The following is a 24,305-nucleotide window of genomic DNA, read 5'->3' as shown; positions in this document are numbered from 1 at the left end:
TAAATCAGCTTTCTGTCGCTTATTACCAGGGAACGGATTTATATGGACTAAAAATATATGAAATATGTAAATATATATGTAGTTATTTTTACCAAAATATGGAATTAAATATGGATTTTTACCAAAATATGGAATTAAATATGGATTTAAAATTATAAAAAAATGACTATGTACGTTAAATATTGGTACATTTTAATCAAACTAAACAAAAAATATAATGGACGTACCTTATCTTCCAATGTAGTTTCAACAAAACACAATTTTTATTGTCTGTTACCATAACAATAGGTTACAAACATTTCTTTCAAGTGCTGAAAAGTGAATCTTCTATTGTCTCTGAGGATAGATTTATACTGACTAAAAGAGCGTTCGACGTCACAAGAAGTAACTGGTACATAATTCAATTTCACAATGTCTGCTGGGGATAAGTCCAAGTTAATCTTCACTGTTGATTCACCACTCATCACAGCAACAACCTTTTGTAGTTCTTCATATCCAGGGTTTTTTGAAAGTACAGTGTCCACCTTAGCTCTTACTGCATCTGCAACTTTACCTCTACCACGATTCAGTTGTTCCACAGTACTATTTATAATTTCAAAACTTTCAGATAGTGAAAGGTGCCTATTTTGGAGACTTTTGAGCGTTTTTATGATGCATGAAAATGTATGCTGAATGTGAGCTAAGTCATTCTTCACACTTATGTCACAGGTAACTGTTTTCGCAGTATCAATTGAGACTGCATCTTCAGAGTCCAATGCAAGGAGAACATTGTTAATAGAGTCTATATGTTCGGCATAATATTCAACTGCTTCTAGCCATGTACCCCATCTAGTTAAAATTGGCTTTGGTGGCAATGGAATTTCAGGGTACATTTCTTTCAACACATTAACTCTACTGGGAGCTTTGAGAAATACTTTTTTCACTGATGAAATCAACAAATCTACTTTAGGGAAATTGTCTCTGACCACTTCTGCCACACGATGAAATGCATGCGCCACACAAGTAAAATGAGTCAATTTAGGATATACGACAGATAATGCTTGTCCAGCTTTGACCATATAAGGGGCAGCATCGCTAATAAAGAATAACACATTATCGTACATAATACCCTTTGGCCACAGGATACCCATAGCTTCGTTGAACAGTTTAACTATAGTTTTGTTATTGCACTTTTCTAGAACATCACAATGTAAAAGAATTCGTTCAGAATATTGTTCACTTAACAAACCGATAACTACATTACCAACAAGTCTACCTTCTTTGTCGGGAGTCTCATCAATGGAAACCCAAATTGAACTATCTTTAATTTCATCTCTTATCTTCTGTATTGTCTCATCGTAGATGGATGGAGCATACGTCTTCCTAAGTGTTGACTCATCCGGGATTGTATGTTGAGTATATTTTTCAAGGAATTCCCTGAAGACCTTATTCTTTAGTTTGTAGAGAGGAATATCAGCAGAGATGAGAGAACGGCACAGGTCGATGTTAAACTCAGATCTTACATTCGATGTTGTTGGTTGTGTTAAAAACAATTGTCTCTGCTTGGAATTTAGTTGTTTGTTGGCCTGATGTTTACTAGTTGTAATGTGTTGTTGCACCAGGAACTTTTGTGTAGATGATACTGCACACTGACACAAATTACAAAATAATATTTTATTGTCAGTTGATAAACCATCTTCTTTAAATTCTGAAATGTAACTTGTTAGTTTTGATTTTAAATTGACTGAATGACGTACTTTTGGCATATTTACCGTCTTTATAGTATGATTTACAAAACTGAACCTATGTGTACTCTGACTGGCATTTAACTGTTGAGCTGCACAACTGAAGTCTGTTAAAAATTTTAAATTAAATTAATACAGTTTTGTAACTTACTTTCCCATTGTTGATAGGACTGCTAATTTTCAAATAACTCTGATGTTAAAGGGATTACTGAACATGTGTTTAAATCTCTATTGTTGAAATGTATTTTTAAAAGTTAATGGAATTTTGTTTTGTTTTATTGTTAAACCTAATATAATACGGACTGTTTTATATGAAATATGGAAAATATATGGAAATTAACGAAAATATGTACTAAACTCTAAAATATGGAAAAATATGGAAAATAAAAGTAGGATTTTTCAACCCTACACATTGTGAAACATAAAGATAATGCAAAATATAAATTATATTAGCTTTATAAGTAAATATGTATTTACATATAAATCCTTTCCCTGCTTATTACGTTGGTGAATAATCTTGATTAAAAATCTCATTTTCTGTATAAATATTATCGTAATTCATTCATTAGTCATTAAACGTTACTAAAGTTTACTAATCTTATTCTATTTAATATCTAACACTATACTCTAATACTGTACTGCATATCACTGCACGTTATTAATTAATTGGACTAGAAGCCATCTATTAGAAGCCTTTAATTCTGGTTTATTTAATTTCTTTCCCAGTTCAATAGCTTGCTTTGCAGAACAGATCCAGAAATTGGCTTTTTCTTTGAAAGGTCATGAAGAACCCACTCCCACAACAGTTCATTTATTTCCACATAAAGAGTTGCGTTCTGGTTCCTTTTGTGTCACCAATATTGGCCGCACGCCACTCACTCATTATGATCTTTATTTTTTAAAGTGTAACACCTGAGTTTTCCACAACTATACTTCAATATTATTTCACATAGACTTTGTTTCTAATTTTCCTTTATCTCGATAACTTTTACTTCATCACTTAATGTTAATGCCACATTTTATGCAACTTTTTTTTTTTTTTATTTTATTTATTTATTTATTTTTTTTAACCTGGAAATCACTACACTTGCGCTCTGTTTAGCTACGACAGTATACGGGTGTGAAGCATTGAAAATCTTTGAAGGGACTCGTCTGCCTAGTCAACAGGGTAATAAAATTTATGACCGACAGGCCAACACACCCTCGTACCCTCTAGAATTTTGCAAAGAAAACTTGTTTTTATCTTAGTGACCTACATATGTCATATATTCCTTGAAATTACACGCTGTTTCAAAATATAGTTACGAAATATGGTGTGTGTCCAAAATATTGTTTCCATTTTGAACAGTAGCAGACAGTTTCCCTTTCCGCATTGGACAGTTTCCGTTTTGTTCAGGAAAAATTACACATAATACATACAAATTTCGCCGGGACCAATAAATTGTTCCGAAATAGACAGGATTCCGGGTTATTCAGGTTCCGATTTGAACAGGTTTCACTGTATATGAAAGACAACTTGAGTTAGTTTCCCCTGCTCAAAATTTCATGCTACACCACTGCTTGATATAAAGACTTACTGCTCGATGGTAGCTATCAGTACAAGCCTTAAAGTCAGCATTGTACATTATATTGTCAACATCTCCACTCTCTACTCTGAGACATTGACGCTAAAAATAAATTTGCGTAAAAAAAATTGATAATCCACATGTCATTTAATCAGATTATGAATGATAATCTGGGTTCTACTGTATTTAATGCTTTTTCTTATGATTGATTTTAACAAACATACTTGCAGTGTATAAGTGATTTCATGACTGAACTTTTTCTATTTTGTTTTACAGACTTCAGTTGGCAGACCTCCCTCATCTACAGCAAGTGCAGCCATTAGTACAGGTTCATTAACCAGTACCATCAATACTGTTAACAGTACAGTTGTAAATACTACCAGCACTTTGAGAATTGCTACAGCATCTCAATTGAACAGCAGGCAATTACCAAAACAGCCTACAACATATCCACCAAACAAATCTGGCTCAGACCTTAAAGTTATCGACTTGACAGATGAGGAGGACAGAGCTAAAGCTAGTAAGTATGATTATTATTATTTGTTTATATTCAAAATATGGACAGTTGTTTGTTATGTGAAATGATTTCTTTCATGTCTCTTGGAAAGTAGTTTGCTTTATTCAGATTTATCTGACTTTAATGTTAACTAGGATAGGTACATCACGTTATACATATGATAACAATTGGCATATCTGTATGGAAAGTTACTTAATATAATTTTTTTTTAATATTGCATTCTAACTGATTCGTCCCTTACATGTACTGGTAGTATATTTACTCACTTATTATATCCCCTTGCATATAAGAACTCCCTCTGCTTTAAGAGCAAAATATAAAATATGTAGTAGTGCTGTTGATCGATCAAAATATTTAATCAATTAACTATTTGAATTTCGAGTTTTGTTCAAATTGAAAAACGTTTTAATATGCTGTAATACACAATTATTGTTAAATTTAACTTGTGTTCGGTGATAAGCATAAGTATTAAATGTTATAATATATCTGTATATATTGTACCATTATATTACAAAACAACTATTTTAATTATTTACTAACATATTTATTATGAGGCTTATAATTTATTGTGTCAATTTCTCCGGGAATTTTTGAGCCAAACATAAATAACAAAAAGTATGAAGACTCACCTAGTTAATACTGCTTCATCCATGATTTTAAACAAGTGAGTGCATTCACATGCTCCGAATTAAGTGGCGCTGTGTGTTTAGTAACAATGTTTTCTGCATCACTAAACACAAAAAAACTTTTTTCTGTCAAGCACTTCTCCATGATCATTCAATTTAAATCCAAACGTTTCACAGAGTTTAGTCTCAAATTTTCATATGACGTAATGGAGTTTATACTTTTCACAAACCACAGAAAACTTATTTTTTTTTTTGTCAAACTAAACACACAACCTTCATATACAAACTCAGTACAGAAACTGCAACTGCAAAACTACAGCAGTCGAAACAGAAGACTGGCCCCCTATTGCAATCGAATTACCATATTTTAGAAAGAAGAGAAGGTAGTTACACTCTTACTTGCACACAGTGTAGACATGGCTATTTTATAAAGGATGAGGGGGACGAATCCCAGAAAAGTATGTATTTCATGTGCTAGGAAGATGAGCTGACAACAAGGTGGAAGTTTCTTGGAAAACCATAAAACTTAAGGATTTCGCATTGTGTTTCAACTTTCAATAATGGCAGACTAGGTCACTGTCCTCATATGGGTTTCGCATTGTTTCAACTTTCAGTAGTGGTAGACTAGGTCACTGTCCTCATATCTCCATCTCTTACTGAAGTGTTTGTGCAAAGATTTTTCCTACGATACCTGGTTTACAGTTAGAAAATAACAGTACTATTGTGCTTTTAAGTAAGCAGTTTTCGAGAGAGAAATATTGTCGGAATTTTTAGTACGAGCTTGTATTAACAAAATAATAATTAATATCAACTACAATCGATTAATTTTAATTGACTTGATTATTCTATTAAATATTTTTGATCGATTAATCTTACAACAGAAATTGATCGATTAATCGATTAGATTAATCAACTGAATCCCACAACACTAATATATAGCATGTGTATTTCAAACTATAGTACATAGGGAATTAACACTCTCATAAGAAATTCATGTATAAAAATTTTAAAGTGGAATTCATATGTAATAAATTAGTAGGCCCTGTAGGAAAGAAGACTATCTATTGAATATTGCCAATTAAAATTCTGTTTGATAGCATTAATCTTGAAACAATGAATTATTATACTACAGAAGGAAAGATTTTATTTATTGAACTGTATGGAAACAATTCTTTGAGAAAGGTAAGAGATCTATTTGCTGGACTCTTTCCTGGTAGAAGAGTTCCATCCCTCAATACAATCAGATTTGTGATTATTCTCTTCAGAAATACTGGAAGTGTGAACAAACTGTTGCGAGATGTAGAACATTTTTGTTCTACCCGTGGTTTGCAAAGGGAATAGTTCTGTGAGTCTTTCATTGACGATTTAAAAGAATGGTAGGAATCGCAGAGTGAGAAGAATCATGAACGAATCATTAGAATTTATTTGTATACTGTATATAATAGTATATAATAGGGTGGCCAGGTAGCTCAGTTGGTAGAGCAGCTGGCTACGGACTGGAAGGTCCGGGGTTCGATCCCAGGTGGTGACAGGATTTTTTCTCGTTGCCAAACTTTCAGAATGGCCCCGAGGTTCACTCAGCCTCCTATAAAATTGAGTACCGGGTCCTTCCCGGGGGTAAAAGGCGGTCAGAGCGTGGTGCCGACCACACTACCTCATTCTAGTGCCGAGGTCATGGAAAGCATGGGGCTCTACCTCCATGCCCCCCAAGTGCCTTCATGGCATGTTACGGGGATACCTTTACCTTTTACCTTACTGTATATAATAGAATCGTTGGAATTGACTTCTGAAAAAGAATCGTGTTGTCCAACTCTATGCCACACAGACTGAGGCGCAAGGCTGGACAACACTATAGTATAAGGGAATCCAGTGTTTGAGGTGAAGTGGTACCAACCTTATTTCAAATAATGCGCATATCTCAGTTTCTCTTTGCTAAATTCCAGAAAAAATATGCGTGGAGTATTCACGGATATATGGTATTATCTGTAATTATTCTTTAAACACACTTACAAATAATGCTTTATATTAAATATCCTAATTTCACCTGCCATCAACTGTTTTGATACATAGTTTCGAAAACCGATGAAGTAATCACGAATTTTTTTTAAATTAATAACAAAACTGTTAGGAAATTTGTAGGGTTTACAGAGCTCAAAGTAGCTTAAAATTTAGGAAATTATTAATTGTGTGTTTGTGATGTGTTTAATTTCTTTGGAGTTATGTTGTTAATTAACATTACACAACACTTTCAGCTGCAGGACTTATGCGCCCAATTATGCCTACACCAGCCACTATTACAACCAATTTAGTGTCTTCAAGCAGTGTCACAACACCACTTCCTATCAGTAGTAGTAGTGGCATCCAGACAGGAAGTATCAGGGTTGTACAGCCACATCAACTCACAGGCTCAACGACTACTACTCTTATTGGTTCTGTAAGTATATTTTACAGTGTAGACGGATTTAAGTAGAATGCAAAGTAATAATATCTCACTCTTTGAAATAGGGAACATTTTCGTGATTTTACAAGATCAATGACACATGTTTGTCCTCAGGGAAGAGAGGTAAATTCTCATGTAACTATTAGGCATTAAATTCAGGTCCACAGTATTTGCAGCTAGAAAAAGTGCTAATCAATCCATAACATAGATGTTAAATAATTCACAACCAAATAAAACTGAGAGATTGTAATAATAAAACATCTCATAAAACATACCCTAAAAATAGATATCATTTCTGAAGTGAAGGCATATGTATGTAAGACAGACACACACCACCATGCTTGCTATTGGAACAGTTTCAAAACCAAACAGAGATGATGAAATTTTAAGGATGATTAAAATTTGTAATGTGGTTTTCTTTGGAGATTAAATAAAACTGATGGGTAAATGTGACAGTGATGGCACATAAAGAACATTTCCCCTGGAGAATATGGCCACAGGTAAAATTTATTGGGTATTTCTCACGCACTTCAAATTTTAACTCTGCTATAGTCCGGATCAGCTTACTTAATATCCTAAGGGTGAAACTCTTATTACTGTATTTGCTAGTAGATTATAGTGATTTTCTAGATGTCAGGTTGAATTTTCTTTTACCAACTTTGTTTCGAATTTCGAGTACTGATCAATATGCTGACTTGCAGTTATTTTCTGTTATGTTGGCAGCAGTAATTTTGGTTTCAGTGAAGGCAACTGATGAAATGGAAGTAACTAGCTTGTGAAATTTGAACGTAATTATTAATTAGTAATACCGGTATTAATATCAATATATAATTCAGTTGTGTTATGTTGTGTTGCGTTGTGATTCCAATTCAACACTATATTCAGGTAAATGTCATTAAATAAGATTATAACGTTTATTGTTGTGAGATTGAAGATGAGACCAGTGGAAATTTATTAATGAAGGAAAGACATTACACACAACACCAAATACGAAATATTCAGTATGACTTACTAATTTTCTCTTTGAACTTACACTAATGCATTTGGATTTCATCTTTAAGAAGTCAATTTATAAAATGTTGAAGTTTGTATGTTATATTTTTATGGATATTTAATATAATCAATTTATTCTAAATGAAATTGATTACCTATAACTAAACATTTTCTTCAGAGTAACAAATTCATATACAGTAGAGTCCCGGTAATTCGAGCTAATTGGAGCTGAGGCTATCTCGAATTACAAAAAATTCGGGTTATACGGAAATATTACTAAATTAAAGGGTAAATCATAAATAAATATGTAATAAGCACAATTAAGATTAAACATTAAAGTACATACCTGTGTTAGATATGGGCTAACATTTCCTAGTTTCTGAAACACAAGTTACATTTTAAAGAAATTGTCCAGAGTCCTTTGTTTTAAAATAGACTCTCATTTTTAGCAGCAATGTCGCACCATCTTCTAAGAAGCATGGTGTCAGTTGGAGTAGCTTCCGATTGCTGCTCAATGTAATGCAATGCCACATCTAGCGCTGCCAAACCCTCGGTGTGAGTGACCACTGGTAGAATTTCTTCAAGCAATTCCTCATTCCCACTGTCTTCAGCAGGTTCACTTATCATTTCAACAATTGCAACATCGGTCACTTCAAACTGTTCATCACTGTCTTCATTCTGAAACCTCACTCTCATTCCAGCAAGCTTTTTCATCAGTTCTGCCAAAGGTAGATTATCTTCGTCTGTACTGTTAGTATCCATTTTATCCCGTAAAATTTTGTTCCAAGACTTTTTTTAGTGTGTCCGCCTTTATTTCAGACCATGAATCGGTTATCCAACAAACTAAGTCTTTTATCTTAGTTTTTTCTAGAAATTCCTTGATGGTTCCCTCACCTTCTGTTGTTTGTAGAAGCGTCTGAAGCAAACAATGACAATACTTTTTTTTTTTTTTCAAGCATTATAAAACACCATGGTATGGGCTGTATTAAACTCGTCACGTTTGGGAGTAAGAACAATGCACGAATACCATCACATTGTAATTCTTTCTCGTCAGGTTGTGATCCAGCATTGTCAAGTGTTATGATTGCTTTGGAAGGCAAGCACTTTTTCTTTAGGTATTTTTTGGTCTCTGGAACAAAATCTTCAAAAAAAACCACTTCTTAAAAATATTTTTGTCTATCCAAGCGGATTTTTGGTGGATGTATGTAATGGGCAGTGCAGACGCAGTGGTGTTTTTTAAAGCTCTAGGCTTAGCAGACTTGCCTCTTACCAGTAGCTTCAGTTTAAGGTCTCCACTTGCATTCGATGCAGCAATAACTGTTAACCTCTCTTCAGATTTCTTGTAGCCCGGGACAGCCTTTTCTTCTCTTGAGGCTAGAGTTTTAGCTGGAAGCATTTTATAATTTAGTCTTGTTTCATCACAGTTATACAGTTGATCAGGAATAAGATTTTCTTCTTGTATAATTTTTTCTTTATTTCTCACAAAATTGTGTAACAGTCTGAGAATCCACAGAAAGTTTTTCACCGCATATTTCAAGCTCCTTATGCCGTATCACTTCTTCCACCTATCCAATCATCCTGAACTTGCAGTAAAATCGTCCTCACCTTCCTTTAATTCATTCCTAAAAAATAACGCTTTTTCTTGCAGAATAGGCCCTGAAATTGGATTTCATTTATGTCTTTGCTGAGTAAACCAAACAAACAAAGCTTCATTCGTTTTTTTGTACTCAGATTTCTTCATTGACTTCCATTCAAACAATCAAATACCTGAACACTTGTTAGATGAAAACTTCCCAATTTCGTCTCTGTTTGTATGCTAATCTCAAACTGTCACTTAAACTCCATGCTCAGCAGCAAGTTTTTTCAATGTTTTTCCTTTGTCTAGTCTTTTCAAAGCCTGCAGTTTCACATTCAATGGCACAATTTTCTCTTACTCCTGCCACTACAGTACCGTCTACAACAACGGTCGGCCTGTTATTGCTTTAAAATGTGTATTTTTACTTAAGTGTATTTTAGTGACCACTGTCGCTGGGTACAGATTACTGTACTGCAACAATATTTTTCTGAAAGGATGGTATGCACTGTAAAACTGATTGACATGTGATCCCAATTAGTGAAGGGACAACAAAGAAACAGCAAGTGCACTCCTCGAAACCTAATGGTACCTGTCAATCTGTAATAGAAATGCATTACCAGTCTGAGGACAGGGTCATTTCTGTGCATTATGAACGAAAACCCTAAGTGGGACAGTTTTACCTGTATTGTACATAGAAAATTGAAAGAAAGTTAAAAATGTAACACATTGATAAGTGCGAAAAACGTAAATGCCGACAGTGTATAAAACAGGATTTTACTCTAGTTTTATGTAAAATGTTTATTTCCTTAAGACTGGCTCAAATTACATGGAACCATGAAACACCAGGGCTCGAATTACCGGGGTTCTATTGTATAAATTTATATGCTCTTTTTTTTTTTAAATCTGTAACTTAGAACACATGTATGAACTGTGTTTTAATTTTAAAATACTTTTTCCTTGTACTTAATAACTGAAAATGTAATATTAAGGTGAGCGTTCACTACATCATATTGCACTCCTAGTACGAATCGCACACAACGGATATTTTAAGTGCAGTGCATTCACTGTAACGGCTTCACCTCATCGCCTCATCGGATTCCCCTATCACCTGTTTAAAACATGACGTTGTACAATATTGACTTGCTGAAAACAGAAGCATTGAGGTTAGGTCTATTAATTACGTCTGTCAGCAAATAAGAATTTGTAATTGCTTCATGCGTCTTAATTGAAGAGGAAGAAACGAAAGAAATATTGGTTACACAATATATATGTAAGAAATGACTTGATTACTGTAATGGGAACGCTTCAAATTACATAATTCTTCGCAATTTTCTACACGCGAAATAAGTTTTCCGTCTGCCATTTTGGCGCGACACTGAACATGGCACAACATAATAGTAACAGTTGACCAATTAAAATTGATTTATTAAAGAAGGCCATGAACGCACGCATCGGAAAAGTTGCTCATCTGAGAAATGTGGACAGATTTGCTGAGAGGCAGTGTGTGTGATACGATGTAGTGAACGCGGTTACATAACAATTACAGCAAAGATTGTCTTTTTCCTATTCGTCCGATGAGTGCGATACGATGTAGTGAATGCTTACCTTTACTTTAACATTGCAAGAAGAGCTGTTTTTTTTAAATCAGTAAATCATATCTGTGATTCATATACCTGCCGATCTATTTGTATGAAATATGGTACTACATTTTTTTAATATTATTCCAAATTTCATTATTAAGTCTGTTTCTAGGTGCAAGAATAGAATGAATGAAGTACATTTTAATTTCTTAAGTTGCTGCATATTATTGTAGTAATTGTAACATATTTGCTGTTCAGTCTGCGCCAACACCTGCAACTTCACGGGTAGCATACTTCGTCCCAACGACTGGGGGGCCTGTTCAGCAACGTCAGGTTTTAATTGCAAGTTCTGCATCACAGGTAAATTTAAAAAATCTAATGTCTGCATATCTCATATAATCCAGTTACTTTAATTTAACTTCATCTAAGAATGAAAACAAAGTGAATTAATAATAAGTATTCCAACCAAAGTATTTTTAATTGTTTTGGTTGTAATATATAAAGCTGATAGTGCTTAAATTTAATGACAATTTTATATTTTTAAATAACTTACAAGTTAAGAAAGTGCATGTGTCTGATCTATAGTCTCCTTATTCAAGGTGGATTTTCAGGTTCGTCCAGGTGTTATGAGTGTTTCCAGTCGGCAGAATCAACTTCCTACACTAGTGTTCAAAAATGGAACTGTTGTCCCTATTCAGCAAGCGTCAGGTTAGTATAAGTAGTTTACAACACTAATGAAATCAACACATGATAAAGGAACAGATATTAATTGTAAAGGAGTTTGCAGTGACATAAGTTTGTCATTTCTTATGTTACAAGTCATAAAATGACTTGGTAGGTATTGAGTTTATGGTATTTCATTATTCTGTGATATGTATCCGAAGTAGTAAGAATGGAAGAATCTGATTCCAAAGCATTTTAAAGGTCTAAAAGCAACAAGAACTTTCATTATGTTATAAAAAGTAAATTTTACAGTACAGCCCTTAAAATATCTGTTTTGTTTGAACGCAAATAACTACTAATCTACTGGGAAGTTACGCTGTTCACAATTTTTTAATATTTGCTAATACTTTTTCTTCACAAATTAGCTAAATATATAGTGAATACTAGCCGTACCTGTGCGCTCCGCTGCACCCATTAGAAATAAATATAAAGTAATTACATAATTAAAATAGGACGTTTGATCCAGGAAACATTCGTGTTTGATAGAAGGATAAATCGTTTAATATGTTACTTAGTTTAAATTGCATCCACATAATTAAAATGCGATCATTTTGGTCCAGAGACACTCATTTGGTGCAATGACAAATCTTTTAACCTGTTTCTTAATTTTTATTACATGCAACCATAGTTTAATGAAGATTGACATCATTTAGATTTAATGTGTATATTTTATTTTACTTGTTATAGGTTTCCATTGAATTATGGTAATAACTTAATTTTAACCCTTGTTTTCTACGTATTCAGTAAATGGCGCTTGGCCCACTATGGTTGTGAACCCTTCAAATAACTTAAATTATATTATATAATATTACATTACATATATCATATCATATCATATCGTAAGTTACTGTAATAACATTATAGCACTATGTCCATCTAGAGAAACTACACTTTCCAATGGTGAAATAATAATTAATTATACAAATCGGTTAATTTAGCTTCCGATATTACTTCATACAAACACAGAAACATTCTCTGTAGGCTATCTTTCATAGCTTTCGATTGTTGCTGTCCAAGGCCCCTTATAGACGAAGTCATTTGTTTTTTAATTCATTACATGGCCTTAGATGGCAGTTATTTTAATTTTAAAACTCATTTATCTCATTAAATATCAGTCCTATCAAAATTTTTCAAGAAATAAAACTTATCGCAAATTATTTTTAAAGAAACTTTTGTTATGTAACATTTTTCACAAAAATCAATAATAAGCGAGATATTTCGATTTATTTAATTCAGGCCCCCTTATAACCCCCCTTTTAAATAATGTATTTTGAATGCCATATAGCCTAAAATCTAAGTTACAACGAACTTAATTTATATTCAATTTTCATCGAAATCCGTTCAGCCTTTATCGCGTGAAAAGGTAACAAACATACAGACAGACAGACATACAAACAAAAATTTCAAAAAAGCTATTTTCGGTTTCAGGGTGGTTAATTATATATGTTAGGACCAATTATTTTTGGAAAATCGAAAATTACCAGAAAAATTTCGGCTACAGATTTATTATTAGTATAGATTTAAAATAATAAATACACAGTTTAAGTTTTTCCATTTGGAGACCTCTGTCTAAAGTCCTGGTATAGTGCACTAATTATACAGGGTGATTCACAAGGATTTACCGTCACATACAGAGCTTATTTCTGAAGACATTCTGAGCAAAAAATGTCATATAAACATTTGTCCTAATCTCAATATTTTCAAAGTTACATTAATTTGAAGTTGTTAGTAAAATACTTTTTTTCTTTAGTTTTACGGGTAAAAAAATATTATAAATGGAGAATGAATTATTCAGAAGTGTCATTTCTTTAATTGACTAGTGTTCTGAAACTAAAAATGTGTTGTTAATTGCTTTGTACAGATTTTATTTTTAAATTGTTAACAAAAATGACATCATTCTTACGTACTTATCACAAAAATTGTTAAAATCATATGACTTTTGATAAATGCTTAAGAAAATGTTGTTGTTGTTTTCTAATGCCAGGCGTTTGACAATAAAGTCATTTGACCTCTTGCACTCCAATATTTTTCAAAGATATTATCATGACCAGCCACTGAAGCACAGATTTTGAGATGTTCCGAATCCATTTCTTGGTTTGAGTTGCACAATGGGCAGTTAGGGGACTGATATATTCCAATTCTATGCAGGTGTTTGGCCAAACAATCATGGCCTGTTGCCAATCTAAATGCAGCTACAGACGATTTTCGTGGTAAATCGGGAATTAACTGTGGATTTTGATGCAGAGAGTTCCATTTTTTCCCTTGGGATTGTGTTATCAAATTTTGTTTGTTGAAGTCTAAGTATAGATTTAATAAATCTCTTCACAGAGTAATACGTAGATTTAGTAACAGGTCTGTAAGTAGCAGTGCTCCCTTCTTTGCTAAAGCATCTGTATTTTTGTGTCCCAGGATTCCACAATGGGATGGTATCCATTGAAATATAATTCTTTTATTGAGTGATATTAATTGAGATAGCATGTTAGTTATTTCTGCTGTTTGAGATGAAGGTGTGTGTTTAGAGACGATTGATAGAATAGCTGCTTTGGAGTCTGACAATATAACTGCATTCCTAAATGTATTGTTGTGGCATAGAAGATTCCTGAGACATTCACTTATTGCAATGATTTCACCATCAAAACTTGTTGTTCCATATCCGAGAGATCTATAAAGTGAGAAGAGACAGCACGTAACACCTGCACCGGCACCTTGTTCTCTGGAGATCAAGGATCCGTTGGTGTATAAATGAAGCCAGTTTTGTGGAGGGTACCTAATATTAATTGTCTCTAAAGACAATTGTTTCAGTATTTCAGTGTTTACTTCTGATTTCAGTATTTCTTCTGTTAAATTTAGATTATATTCTATATTTAATAGAGTTAAAGGGTTAAGAAAATGTAATGTTGTGGTTAAAAGTCGAAAAAAAAAAATTCTTTACGAAGCAACTATGAAATTCGCAACATGTTTTTAGCTTCAGAATACTAGCTAATTAAAGAAATGATACTCCTGAGTAGTTCATTCTTTATCTGTAATATTCTTTTACTCTTAAAACTCAAGAATAATGGTATTTCACAAACAACTTCAAATTAATGTAACTCTGAAAATATTGAGATTAGGACAAATGTTTATATGACATTTTTTGCTCAGAATGTCTCTGGAAATAAGCTCCTTAATGAATGGTAAATCCTCGTGAATCACCCTGTATAACTCAACCAGTAGTCTACTTGTGTTATTTCTGCTGAAGTCTGCATTTTGGGCACATTGTATGCTCATTTACTATCTGATCTCGATGTTCTAATTCCTTACAATAACCACAGGTTTTCAGAAAAACTTTTTTTCGTGTTTATTGTTTTTGTTTCTTCTCATTCGTTGCCTTTGTGGGAGTCGTTTTTACGCCTGATGTGATTGGTGTGTACAGATGAAAGAAGAGGACACAACATATCTTGTTTGTGTAATACAAAAGGCCTAATTTATTTGTCGAAGAAGTACATCTGTTGGTCCATGCTAAGTTCTGCAGACTTCATTTCAGGAGGCTGTCAAGTCAGAGGACAAGTCATCCATCATTAATAATGCTGTATGTTACTTCTTCTGAATTAATGGGTTTTTAGCATACACCATATCAGGACATTCCTCTCTGAATTCAAACTGTGCGTTTGTGTCAAATTAAACACATGTTTCTCACTCCAAAGTAAAGATCAGGTTGGCACTTCACAGCTTTTACTCTTGTTTGTCATCACACGCCATGTGAGGTGTCTCACTAAAGTGTTGTTTTATTTTGACTTATACATGGAATTCTACATTTTATTTACCCAGTAAACAATTTTCAAGCAGGTCTAAGTGAGTGATGTAACAGGAATACCACTGTATTTTCACCTTTTCGGGTATCGCATATAATAGTATGAACGAGTTTGATGACTCACAAGCAACACCGAACAAACTCAGTTTGTACCCTGTAAGAAAGAAGATTGAACTCCTTTTCTGGTTTTTTATAAACAGTGATTAGAGAGTGATCCAGCTGATGTAGGACTTTTAACATTCTTACATTTCATTGAAGATCATAGCTAATAGGAAATGGGGATAGATATCACGACAATGCGTCTGTTTTATAATGCTTATATACGATCAAAATTGACCTATGGATGTGAAATATGGGGAGGAGCATCAGCAACTCATCTACAAAAAATTTCTGTTCTTCAAAACTCAGCCTTAAGATTATGCCTAGGAGTACCAAAAACCACGTCAACTGTTGCCTTAGAAATTGAATGTAATATTCAACTACTCAGACACTATGTATTACAAAAGGATCTAAAAAAACATTTAAAATTGCAAGCCTCATCTGGATCTCAGATGTTCTTCAAACTGTCAGATGATATCCTGTGTAATTTCTATAAAATAAAAAAAAGAAGAAATACCAATCTATATCACAGACACACTCATTGCTAAAAGTCCAATTGTGAACGAAATTCCTCCATGGAAATGGGTGATTCCAGAACATAGCATACAAATTCCAGGAAATCATTCCAAAAATGATCCTCCATACATTCTCAAGTTAGATTCCATGGAACTACTCGGCAGTACATATAAGGATCACCTTCAAATTTATACAGATGGAGCTCAAAATCCTAATAATGGAACATCAGGAGCAGGGTATTATATTCCAAAATATCAAGAAAGTTATTTCATACCATGTTCATCCTTCTCCAGTCTTGACACTGAATTGCTAGCTATTGATGCTGCTCTTCAGTGTGTTACTCAAATTTTTGAAAAATCTATTTGCATACTTACCGACTCCAAGGGGGCTATATTTAATATAATTAAATATGTACCAAACCTATATGCACATAGAATTATTCTAATTCAGAAACAACTAAGTAAACTAAAAGAACTCCAAAAGGAAATAACATTTCAATGGATACTAGTCATTGTGGTATACCTGGAAACGAGAAAGTCGATAATATTGCAAAACAGGCAACATATTTGCAACCAAGACCTCTTCAAGTGATATCTCTATCCAATGCTTTTGCTTCAGTAAAGTCTCATTTTACAAACCTATGGATCAACAATTGGCTCTCTTCTGACAAAGGAAAAATTTTACAGTCTGTACAAAAGAAACCAAATAACCTGGAAATGTACAAAAACTTGCCCAGACATGTTCAAACATTTTTAACAAGAGCCAGAACAGATCACATTGTCACACAATTGTACCTACACTGATTTCACATTTCTGATAATCGTACTTGTCTGTGGTGTAATAATCATGATGAAGATCTGGAAGACATTCTTCTATACTGTCCATCCATAAACCACAAAAGAAATAAATTAAAATCATCAGTACCTGTTGCAGAAGACACAGCCCTGCAGTACATATTGACTACACCCCACCTCTGGCTACTAGCAACAGGCATCTATAATGAACACCGACCAAAATACCCCTCATTTCTCGTGAAAAACAACTGAATAGACTACAGTGGACTATAGTGGACTTTATGTTGTCAGCAAATAGCTGGATACATTAAGAAGATCGATTACATTTCATTGATCATACCAAAGGCATAAAAAAGAAAAATTCACCAATTTGATCACCACCTCAGTTTTTTAAGATTATATTGGAAACTAGAAGCTGCCAATTGGTCCCTTTTCATAAGCACGCACATAAATCATCATAGTTGTTGATTTGCATCAACTTACGCTTTACATTTACCCTGTCAGTATTTATCTGTAACAGTGTAACAATGCATATGAAAAAATTAACACAAGGAACCTTTTGTTTTTATTATTCTAACGTATTGCTTCAAAAACACTTTGGAGTTTTTAACTAATGAAGCATTCATATATTTACATAAGAATTAAAACAGAAAATCAATATCCCGAATTTAAAAGAAAACTTACAAATTAAACCAAACCCTTTAACTCTATTAAATATAGAGTATAATCTAAATTTAACAGAAGAAATACTGAAATCAGAAGTAAACACTGAAATTATGAAACAATTGTCTTTAGAGACAATTAATATTAGGTACCTTCCACAAAACTGGCTTCATTTATACACTGACGGATCCTTGATCTCCAGAGAACAAGGTGCCGGTGCAGGTGTTACGTGCTGTCTCTTCTCACTTTATAGATCTCTCGGATATGGAACAACAAGTTTTGGTGGTGAAATCATTGCAATAAGTGAAAGTCTCCGGAATCTTCTATGCCACATCAATAAATTTAAGAATGCAGTTATATTGTCAGATTCCAAAGCAGCTGTTCTATCAATAGTCTTGAGACACACACCTTCATCTCAAACAGCAGAAATAACTAAAATACTCTCTCAATTAATAACACTAAATAAAAGAATTGTATTCCAATGGATACCATCCCATTGTGGAACCCTGGGAAACAAAAATACAGATGCTTTAGCAAAGAAGGGAGCACTGCTACTTACAGACCTGTTACTAAATCTACGTATTACTCTGTGAAGAGATTTATTAAATCTACATACTTAGACTTCAACAAACAAAATTTGATAACACAATCTCGAGTAGAAAAAATGGAACTCTCTGCATCATCTACAGTTAATTCCTGATTTACCACACAAATCGTTTGTAGCTGCATTTAGATTGGCAACAGGCCATGACTGTTTGGCCAAACACCTGCATAGAATTGGAATATATCAGTCTCCTAACTGCCAATTGTGCAACAAAAACCAAGAAATGGATTCGGAACATCTCAAAATCTGTGTTTCAGTGGCTGACCATGATAATATCTTTGAAAAATATTGGATTGCAAGATGTCAAATGACTTTATTGTCAAATGCTTGGCATTAGTAAACAACAACATATTTACATAAGAGTTTTAAAAGGATTTCATATTGTTGTTTTGAATTTATGACGGATATATTAAATGAAATCGTTTTAAGATAGAATGATGATAATAATACGATTTTTTTTTAAAGGAACTGCACCTGTTAATACTACAACCATTTTGCGGCCTGGTCCTCCAGTACAGGCTGGTCAACTCCAGCAAGTATTAAATCCCACAAGACCTGGACAACCCATCAGAGTATCTCCTAGTCTCGTTACAACTGTGGGTCGCATGACTACTCCTACAATAGCCAATGTCAACTCAGTTCATGGAAATAAGGTAAGAATGAAACATTGCATGTACTATGTTTGTTGTAAATTTGATCAAGTAGAAGTTGAGGTAGAACTGTTGGAAAATTCATTCTGAAGAAATTTAAAGTTCACCTACGTAACTAGTCATGATTATCAACGAATTTTTAATCTCCTGTACTACAAAAAAATACAAGTGTAAAATAAATTCCTCTGACGTTTCAAATACATACTCCTGTCAACAGTTTCATGCAAAATTAATATTTTCTTTTATGTATTAATTAATTTTTTATTTATTTTAAATTATTATTACTGTTATGATTATTTTCAAGAACTATTATTAGAAGATCAATTATCCAGAAAGACCTATATAGGTATTTTCAAAATGCCAGATAATCTTGAGATTTAGTGTAGCTTAATAAAGTGACATAAACAATTTTTAAATATGATTTTGTTTTAAGAATTTTATATTTATAAATGCTGTCTCATATATGGCATCAGATAACATTATAAAAGTTGAACTAACAATTATAATTTTGATAAATTAATAAAATCATCCTCTCTTGTCTAGTGGTTACTATGTGTATCCCTAGAGCTATGTATGTGGATTCAAACTGCTGAGAATGTTGGATTTTCCATAAGAAAATGTTCATAGTACAGCTTCCTTTGATAGGGAATTAAAGCTGTGGGTACTACTGTCACACTAAGTCTGTGGCATATAATTGAACCTTCGATGTTCAGCTGATTAACTTCATAAACAAAATTTTCAAACAAGGCCATTGTATCGTCTGCCTACAGTTCCTACTTTCAGTTGCAGATGGCTCTACCAGTATCACCCGATGGTGTCCTCTTGTATCTAAAGGTAGGAACAATGTGAAAACTCTTTGGCGATACTTTGGTATTGTATATGCCATGAGATTCATAGTCTCACAGATCATGTGGATAATGGTTAATAAGAATAACTAGATACTATGTAAAGAGTAATAGGTTGATATTATTTTTTTTTTAGTTCGTTAACTTTAATTTATTCCAAGCCAATTTTTTTAGTAACTGGTTACAGACATAAATTTACAAGGTAAGAAAATGATCACTGTCATAACTTCTAGAATGACCTGCAGTTCAGTATTTGTTTTCAAAAGAGGAAGTGTATGTAGATTTACTTTCTGGAGAGTAAAAAACAGCTGGAACAAGATCTCTCTGCTTACCTATGAATGCAAGAAGACGAAATTATGAAGCTCTTTCTTCCCAAAAACATACGAGGTGCGTTTGAAAAGTTTGTAGCCTGGCACACAGATGGCATTGAAAACATGTCGACAGTGCTGCTATTTTTAGTGGCTATTTTACATTAGTTCAAGCACGAAAAATTATAATTTTCTGTTGACTGCGTTTTGTGTAATTTAATTTTGAAGTTAGTGCACTGAACAAATAAAAATGGAAAATATCGAGCTTCGTGCTGTCATTAAATATTTTGTAAAAAAGGAACGAGTCCAACAGAAATTAAAGCAGTCATGGATGCCACACAGGGGGAATCTGGTCCAGCATTTTTGACTGTAAAAAAATGGGCAACACTTTTAAACATGTTCAAGAGAGAGATTGGAAGACGATTCCGTAGTGGATGTCCAATAACAGCAACAAGTGAAGAAATCATAGAAAAAACCATGATACGTTGTTGAATGACCATCGACTGAAAGTGCGGGAAATTAGCAAGGTTATGCGTATCTCAACTGAATGGATGAGCTACATCTTAGTCAATGTCTTGAATATGGCCAAGGTCTCTGCAAGGTGGGTTTTGCATTTGCTAACACCGGAAGAAAAGCTCATCCGGTATCATATTTTGAGGAATTGTCTGGTTCTATTCAAGAAAAATATGCCCAATTTTTTTAGGCGGTTTGTGACCACTGAAGAAACCTGGATCCAATACTACATATCAGAAACAAAATAGCAGGCGCAACAGTGCAAGAATAATGATTTTCTGCTCCAAAGTAGCAAAAGCTGTTCAATTGGCTGGGAAAGTCATGGTGTCCGTGTTCTGGGATCCTAAGGTGATAATCATAATTGACTATCTAACAAAGAGAAGAACAATAACTGGAGAATATTATTCAAATCTCCTGTAGCTACTGAAAGAGGAAATTCGCGAGAAGGGGCTGAGTATGGCCAATAAGAAAGTGTTGTTTCATCACGACAATGTACCTGCTCACACATTTGCAATTGCATTTGCTAAACTCACGAACTACAGTTCGAATTGTTGCCGCACTCCCCCCCTCCCCTCCACTTCTTTCTTTTCCGAAAGCTGGTTGGGGAGAAATCTTCGTCAAATGAAGAGGTTATCACAGCAGCAGGAGGGCATAGCAGCATTGCAGCACTTGTGGTCTAAGTGTGTGAATCTCAAGATGGATAATGTTGAGAAATATTGTTTCAGAATAATCCTAATTTAATTTATATGTCAGGCTATGGTGCCATAATCGATTACAACCCCGATATGAGCGTAACTGTTAAGGACAGAATACTGGCAGGCAACAGAGCATACTTTGCAAATGTTAAATTGCTTAGTAGTCGGCTAATTACGAGAACAACCAAACTAAACATATACCACACTTTAGTTCGACTGGTAATAACCTATGGATCTGAGGCATGGACACTAACTAAAGTAGAAGAAGATCTCCTATGGTGTTTCGAGAGAAAAATTCTAAGAAAATATACGGACCAGTATATGAAAACAACGAATGGCGGATATGATATAATGAAGAAATCAATCAACTGATTGGGGGACAAGATATTGTCAAATTTATAAAATCCCAGAGGTTGAGATGGCTGAGACACATACAGAGAATGGACGAAAACAGAATTCCCAAGAGAATACTACAAGGGAAAGTCCACAACAGAAGAAGGAAAGGAAGACCTAAGAAGAGATGGCTGGATGGGGTCATCAGGGACCTAGAAATAATGGGAGTGAGGGGTTGGAGAAAGAAGACTGAAGATAGGACAGAATGGAGGACTGTTGTACGAGCGGCCAAAACCCACCCAGGGTTGTAGTGCCAGTTGATGATGATTGATGATGATGTCAGGCTATGTACTTTTCAAACAACCCTCGTACATTTTTGTCGTTTTTAAGCTAGCCAACATCCTGGAAGTATATCTCATAGTGATTGGACATATTTCCTCTCTGTAATCAATGTGCTGTGTCCTTTGCGAAAGTGAAACACATTATGACTATTTATACTTAAAAAAAAAATCAATCTGTTGTTAAGTCACGCTGTTTCAAGCTGAGATGATCAGTGTTTTGAGTGTCATTATAATTGATGTATAATATACATTAGATAAATACCCATTCCCTACAGGACTATAATTAGAACAAAAAAGTAATGGGTCTATTTCAGACAACAGAACAGAAATTGTTGCCTTGTGCTAGCAGAAACGGAGTTGATTGAATTGGAAATTTCTCTACCGAACTCATGCCATGTGATTTGTGTCTATGTACAGATAAGGAAGTAAAATTTCGAGCTATTCTTGATGATGCTTACAGCATGAGGTGCACATTACTACATTCCCTGTCTATGTAATACTGGAATTGGACCATTATCAGGAGATCGACATGCCATGCAGATGACAGAGTTTGTTATCATAATAGTTCAATTGTTTGCGTCGTCTGAGCGACGTGCAGAAGATCATGAGCTCGGTTCCTGTGGATGGCAAATTGTCTTAACATAAAATTGTTTCAGACAACTTTGATGAATGTTACAGTTAGTTTTTTTTTTCTTTATGTAGAATAAATTACTTCCCACGTCCTGTGGGATTGTATTTGGTTTGACCCCGCAAAAAAGAACAGTATAAAAAATATATATTGGAAGATCCATTTTATCTTCTTAATGAAAATAAAAAAAAGTTAATCATAATAAGGAAACAAAAAAAAATAATAAATAAAAAAAACACTGTAGGACCTAATACTTCGTCCACCAGCCATCTGCTTCTACCACTGTTCTGATTCGGCGAGGCATGGAATTGACGAGAGTGTGGAACAAGGGTTCTCGATTTGTGGCAATTTCCACATTTCGAGAACTTGACTTCACAGGTCATCCTGATTCCGAGGGGGATTATTTTTTTATTTCTCGCGCCTCCTCTCTTTTAATTCAGGCAACACATTCTCTATTATGTTCAAATCTGGTGACACAGGAGGCCAGTCGATTTCTTTGATCTCGTGCCTCCCAGCGAATCAGGCTTGATTTTCTCTCACTGTGTGTGCAGCAAAATTATTCTGCTGAAACAATAATGTTCCTAAGCGGATGGGAAGAACATGTTCTCCAAAATGTTGGTACTACACCGAATTCAAGCGGCCATAGAATCTCTCTATGACACCTGCCCTGTCCCAAGACATCCAGGCCCAGCATGATACACTATTGTGTCTCGATCTGTTACATCAGTTCATATGTTGCAGGTCATACCTCGAACCTGGCTCTTGATAAACTCCAACAGGTCCATCGTAATCAATCGAAATGCTGGTCTCGTCAGAGAAAATAACTCTCCTCCAATCGAAACTGTTATCTAGGCCAGTTGCAAAAGCGAGATGGTGTACAGCTTGTTCTAATGCATTTTCTCTTTGGTCGCTGCCTGGTAGCATCTAATATTATAATCTATTCTCAGACGGTTATGAACCGTTTGAGAACAGTGTGGGAAGCCAGATGCAGCCTGCAGGTGACAAGCGGAGAGAGAGGGATCTGCAGAAACCGCTTTGCGCAAGACTTCATCCTGTTCCCTTGTAGAAATACACAGATGTTCAGAACAAGGACGTTTCCCGACCTCCCCATGATTTGGAAAACGGCGAGCTGTAAAACGAGGAATTCTTAGTCTACGTCCCGCCTCTAGGGCTGAAAAGCCATTTTCTATCGGCGCAATCAGCTGAAGTTTCAGTTCTCAGCGGTTCGCCATGTTAATGAGACATTTCTTCACTACGCATATCGACATACTGTACTCCAACCACGAGAAAGTCTTTGGGTAATGCTGTGAATGAATGTTGATGTCATAAGGTCACAGACCTGGGTAATCGTATCTGTATTGGCTAGCTCTCACAGCACAAACAACATTGATACACACACAAATTGATACTACCCTAGTTACAAAATTACATCACTGTTAATCTCCTGGTCTTTTAATCTCTCCATGCAGGAGAGTGCATGGTTTTTAAACTGACGTTATAACGGTAATATTATCTATCTACTTCGCTCGAATAGATGACGCATTAGTAAGCACATTCCTTTCACGGTTGATTTCCTGGTTGGAGAACAGTAGCTACTCTTAATCAAAACACAAGCCTAGTAATGATAACAGCATGGTTTAAGAACAGTTCAATCTAGTATTATTTTACCAATATTAGAGGAAGATATATTTTCCCTACCAATAACAAAATCGCGAAACTACTCAATCAAACTAATGACTAAAAGTTGTTCAGTAAACAAACACAGTAAGATAATTGTGATTA

The 24,305-nt window shown here is 34.4% G+C and overlaps 1 protein-coding gene across 12 annotated transcripts in view; it reads left to right on the top strand.

The window, feature by feature from the left end:
* The window catches only part of LOC138713365 (activating transcription factor 7-interacting protein 1-like), a 222,334-nt gene that overhangs the window by 187,015 nt on the left and 11,014 nt on the right, over window positions 1–24,305 (top strand). For 7 of the 12 annotated variants that reach the window (XM_069845410.1, XM_069845420.1, XM_069845417.1 and 4 more), the window contains 6 exons: window positions 3,566–3,809; window positions 6,685–6,866; window positions 11,280–11,381; window positions 11,621–11,729; window positions 18,676–18,863; window positions 19,644–19,694. In XM_069845410.1, the coding sequence (XP_069701511.1) occupies window positions 3,566–3,809; window positions 6,685–6,866; window positions 11,280–11,381; window positions 11,621–11,729; window positions 18,676–18,863; window positions 19,644–19,694 (876 nt within the window). The remainder of the gene's footprint in view (window positions 1–3,565; window positions 3,810–6,684; window positions 6,867–11,279; window positions 11,382–11,620; window positions 11,730–18,675; window positions 18,864–19,643; window positions 19,695–24,305) is intronic. The other 5 variants (XM_069845421.1, XM_069845419.1, XM_069845416.1 and 2 more) reach the window with 4 other exon arrangements.

Source organism: Periplaneta americana, chromosome 14 (genome assembly GCF_040183065.1).
Source record: "Periplaneta americana isolate PAMFEO1 chromosome 14, P.americana_PAMFEO1_priV1, whole genome shotgun sequence".
Lineage (NCBI taxonomy): Eukaryota > Metazoa > Arthropoda > Insecta > Blattodea > Blattidae > Periplaneta > Periplaneta americana.
Note: the sequence above shows the minus strand (reverse complement) of the source record. Positions and strands in the feature narration are given on the sequence as shown.